Here is a 5,000-nt window from a genome sequence, read left to right on the forward strand (position 1 = left end):
GAGTGGTGAGTGAGTGAGTGAGTGAGTGAGTGAGTGAGTGAGTGAGTGAGTGAGTGGTGAGTGAGTGAGTGAGTGGTGAGTGAGTGAGTGAGTGAGTGAGTGAGTGAGTGAGTGGTGAGTGAGTGAGTGAGTGAGTGGTGAGTGAGTGAGTGGTGAGTGAGTGAGTGGGTGAGTGAGTGAGTGAGTGAGTGAGTGTTGAGTGAGTGAGTGAGTGAGTGAGTGAGTGAGTGTGTGAGTGAGTGAGTGAGTAAGTGAGTGAGTGAGTGGTGAGTGAGTGAGTGAGTGAGTGGGTGAGTGAGTGAGTGGGTGAGTGAGTGAGTGAGTGGTGAGTGAGTGAGTGGGTGAGTGGGTGAGTGAGTGAGTGAGTGAGTGAGTGGGTGAGTGAATGATTGAGTGAGTGAGTGAGTGGTGAGTGAGTGAGTGAGCGAGTTAGTGAGTGAGTGAGCGAGTTAGTGAGTGAGTGAGCGAGTTAGTGAGTGAGTGAGTGAGTGAGCAAGTTAGTGAGCGAGTTAGTGAGTGAGTGACACTTACCAAATCGTTATGGACAGAGACCTGGAACTGTGAGGTATCCAGACTTTGCTTGAGTTTCGGCCACACCACGTCATTCCCTGGCTCTGGTACTTCCGTCTCTGAGTTACCCGTTATTGACGGTTTGTCCAGGAGGGTGAATTGGACCAGAGTATAACCTTCGTCCTCGGGACTGACCTGGACAATAACAACAAATCTAAGAGAAGTTTATAGATATATGTATATATATATGAGTGTAGGTGGTTACTTGTAGGTACGAGAGTGCTCGATAATGTTGGTTAGAGCGAATATAAAATTATTTCTTTATATATATATATATATATATATATATATATATATATATATATATATATATATATATATATATATTATATACATACATATTATATATATATATATATATATATATATATATATATATATATATATATATATATATGTATGTATTCTCACGTCGTTTTTTACACATTCCCCTGACAACGTTGTTTCGTCCTGAATATCCTGGAGTCATCAGAGAGATCGTTTAGAGGTGTCTGGGAGGAATGTTGTTGTGTTCTGTCAGTTGGCGCCATTGTTGTTTCCGGATGTGGGTTGCGCATGTGTGTTCATGTGTGGATGTGTGTGTGTGTGTGTGTGTGTGTGTGTGTACGCAAACTGGGTGTGGTGTAGTGTTGAAGGAGGGGTCGTCTGGGGTAGTGGTTGTATCATTGGGTTGTGTAGTTTGTAATGGATGGTAAGCATTTGTTCCTGTGTAAGCAGGCTTATGGTCCAATAGAGAGAGAGAGAGAGAGAGAGAGAGAGAGAGAGAGAGAGAGAGAGAGAGAGAGAGAGAGAGAGAGAGAGAGAGAGAGAAAGAGAGAGAGAGAAAGAGAGAGAGAGAGAAAGAGAGAGAGAAAGAGAGGAAGAGAGAAAGAGAGGGAGATAGATAGAAAGAGAGAAAGGGAGAGAGAGATAAGAAGAGAGAGATAGAGATAGAGAGAGAAAGAAATTGAAATAGAAACACACACACACACACACACACACACACACAGAGAGAGAGAGAGAGAGAGGGAGATAGATAGAAAGTTAGAAAGGGAGAGAGAGATAAGAGAGAGATAGAGAGATAGAGAGAAAGAGATTGAAAGAGAAAGAGAGAGAGAAAGAGAGAGAGAGAAAGAGAGAGAGATAGATAGATAGAGAGAAAGAGAGAGAGAGAGAGAGAGAGAGAGAGAGAGAGAGAGAGAGAGAGAGAGAGAGAGAGAGAGAGAGAGGGTTGATACAGTATTGCATATTACATATAACAACAAATGGAGGAGACTAGCTATTCTTACCCTAAAGCTGGCCATACGGATGGGACTCAGGATCCCCGAATACGTCATCATGGCCGTCCCAAAGGCTGCCTGGAAATTGTCAGGGTTTCTTGAATACACTAGTTTAAAATGGCCTGGCATTGACGTCAAGCAGAACAGAAAATATTATTGTAAGCTCTACACGATAACTATATTGAATGTTATTATTATTATTATTATTATTATTATTATTATTATTATTATTATTATTATTATTATTATTATTATTATTATTATTATTATTATTATTATTATTATTATTATTATTATTATTATATTATTATTATTATTATTATTATTATTATTATTATTATTATTATTATTATTATTATTATTATTATTATTATTATTATTATTATTATTATTATTATTATTATTATTATTATTATTATAAATGTTGGCATAATTTGTTCAGAGAGATGTGATGACTTGGTCAATGGCCTAAATAAACATTTGATTGGTTGATTGCAATGATAGTATTTCGTAATTATCTAATTATCAGCTAATTTTCTGAGACAAAACAAACAACAAACAAATAACAATGACCGCAGTGCTACAAACCTTTGTATATATACTGTTATATTTGCGTTCAATGTTTCATGACTTATTGATTTCTTACGAAGGATTTTGTACCCAAAACGTCTATTGTTTGTCCTGTTCTCCTCTGAAGCTTTCCCATGTTCAATTTTTCCTAAGTAGTTTTTTTACTATTCCATACTTCAGGCAGCCCCCCCCCCCACCCTCCCCCTCCCCCCACCGCTCTCTAATCATTCAGCCACAATACCATTTAAAAGTCAAAGGGAACAAAGGTGTCATTTCAGAAAACTGGTTCCAATCTCAGCAGAAGTGTAAAACAACTCTTCCAAAGGATTGAATACATGTCTTGTGTAAATGAAATTCTGGTTTCAGATTGATGGCATCTTATTTATTTAGTCTAAATCTATGCTAGTCGTCAATACAGATCTTTCATCCTCCCTCTGTGACGTCCCGCAATCCTTAGAATACACCTATACATCCTGCTACTAACATATGTATGTCACCTTATGATTCAATAGGTAACCTATTCATTATTAGTCCTCCCAAGTACTGGCTACACACACACACACACACACACACACACACACACACACAAACAAACACTTCCAAGGATTTTGGAACCAGAGAAGAAGATTGTATGACGTCACAACTGTTATATCCTATTGCCACATGGTTGACCAAACGGCTCAAAACGGATGATTAAATTACTGAAAATTGAAACAATAACCAGAAATATCAAAATTTGGCAGAGCTTATATTTCTAATGATGAGATGGAATATAGTATTTCACCGTGATATAAACCAGGGCTTTATAGGTTTGAATCCTCTCCATACCAACCACAACCTCACATTCCTTACGATACAAAAAACATTTTTCTTATTCAAATTTCTTTTGTACATCATACATTTTAAAGAAATGAAAACTGACTTGTAGAGCATATTTTGTTAAAGAAATTATTTATCGCTAGAACTTGCTGCTATTGTGTTTGAGTGATAAAAAAATTATTTTTGTGTTGGTTGGTGTGAAGTTTTGGGGGAATCCTGAAAATGGCTGGTAAGGAGAGAGTTAATGAGACGGAATCTAGTATTTCACAGTGATATAAACCAAGTCTTCATATGTTTTAATCAATTCAATTTCCATATGAAATTCTACCATCTTTTTTTCGTGTGGTATTGTGGTCTAGTGGTATGACACTTCGCTTTCTGGTCGGAAGGCCAAGGGTGCGGCGCATATTTGACCCTTCGCCTCAAAACGGTATTAAGTCGGGATGGTTAAGATGCTGAAAATTGAATTTATAGCCAGAAATATCAGACATGTGTTGAGTTTGTATGTTTTATTGAGGAGAATGGATACCATATTTTAGGGTGCTCATGCCAACAATATATATTTTTGACCAATTTAACATTTAACTGGGCTTTTAAGCATCTGGTTCGTTCGGACATAATACCGTTTTGAGACGACGGGTCACATATTTGAGACCTTGGAAAAGGCTCTTGACTCCCATCCTCTTACCATGGTCACGTGTACGATGTCATCATCTATCTGGCCGTTATCAACCGAACTCTCTCCCCTCCCATCACAACGTGAGATACTCTGATTCATTGACAACATTCACATCACGACGGAAATTATATTACCATTTCACGTTATAGTAAAACCCACACTTGAAAAGTGTAATCTCATATCTCAGTGTTATTGTTTTTACATGTTCCTTGTTACCTTGTGCAACTGTCATTGTTGAGCGTTCTGAGCCCGTGTTGCACGAAGAAAAGCTCTGTATAAATGTTAGTCATTATTATTATTATTATTATTATTATTATTATTATTATTATTATTATTATTATTATTATTATTATTATTATTATTATTATTATTATTATTATTATTATTATTATTATTATTATTATTATTATTATCATTATTACCGAAAAAAAATTGTAATAAGATGCGGCATCTCAAGCTCCACATGCAAAGTGTTGTTGTTGGCTCGTGACTCCTTGTAAACGCTTTGAGCAAGTTTAGTGAATATTGCCCTATATAAATGATAAAAGTATTTCTTTCATCCCCACATACTGTTACGTAAAGGCAAATAATGAGCACTGAGACAACTACACAACCTACCTTTAAGGACGACATCTACATAGATTTCCTTTCCAGCACTGTAGCACGGAGACAGGTCAGGGAACAAATCAGCTTGGCGAATCTTCGTAGAGAAACTGAATATATCCGCTTCCTTTGTAACTAGGGACTTTGGAGTATACATAGAGACAAAGCTATAGTGATGATAATACGATGGTGATGATGATTTGATGATGATGATGATGATGATGATGGTGATGATGATGATGATGAGGGTGATGATGATGATGATGATGATGATGATGATGATGATGATGATGATGATGATGATGATGATGATGATGATGATGATGATGATGATGATGATGATGGTGATGATAATGATGTTGGTTTCGCGAAGAAAACTATGATAAATTGACGATGCTGATGATGAAGAAGAAGATGATGATGATGATGATGATGATAATAATGATGATGATAATGAGGACATCAATGGTAATGATGATGCTTACATCTCCTTTCTTTCC

The 5,000-nt window shown here is 36.7% G+C and overlaps 1 protein-coding gene across 1 annotated transcript in view; it reads right to left on the minus strand.

The window, feature by feature from the left end:
- LOC144960303 (uncharacterized) overlaps positions 1 to 5,000 on the minus strand; it is a 45,073-nt gene that overhangs the window by 5,642 nt on the left and 34,431 nt on the right. Inside the window, exons 14-17 of the mRNA XM_078893349.1 lie at positions 4,986 to 5,000; positions 4,516 to 4,642; positions 1,839 to 1,951; positions 532 to 705 (exon numbers count right to left, since the gene is read on the minus strand). The exon at positions 4,986 to 5,000 is cut by the window's right edge and continues 66 nt beyond it. Of these exons, the coding sequence (XP_078749475.1) occupies positions 532 to 705; positions 1,839 to 1,951; positions 4,516 to 4,642; positions 4,986 to 5,000 (429 nt within the window). The remainder of the gene's footprint in view (positions 1 to 531; positions 706 to 1,838; positions 1,952 to 4,515; positions 4,643 to 4,985) is intronic.

Source organism: Berghia stephanieae, chromosome 15 (genome assembly GCF_034508935.2).
Source record: "Berghia stephanieae isolate SIO BIC M18660-M18661 chromosome 15, UCSD_Bste_1.3, whole genome shotgun sequence".
In the NCBI taxonomy this organism is placed as follows: Eukaryota; Metazoa; Mollusca; class Gastropoda; order Nudibranchia; family Aeolidiidae; genus Berghia; species Berghia stephanieae.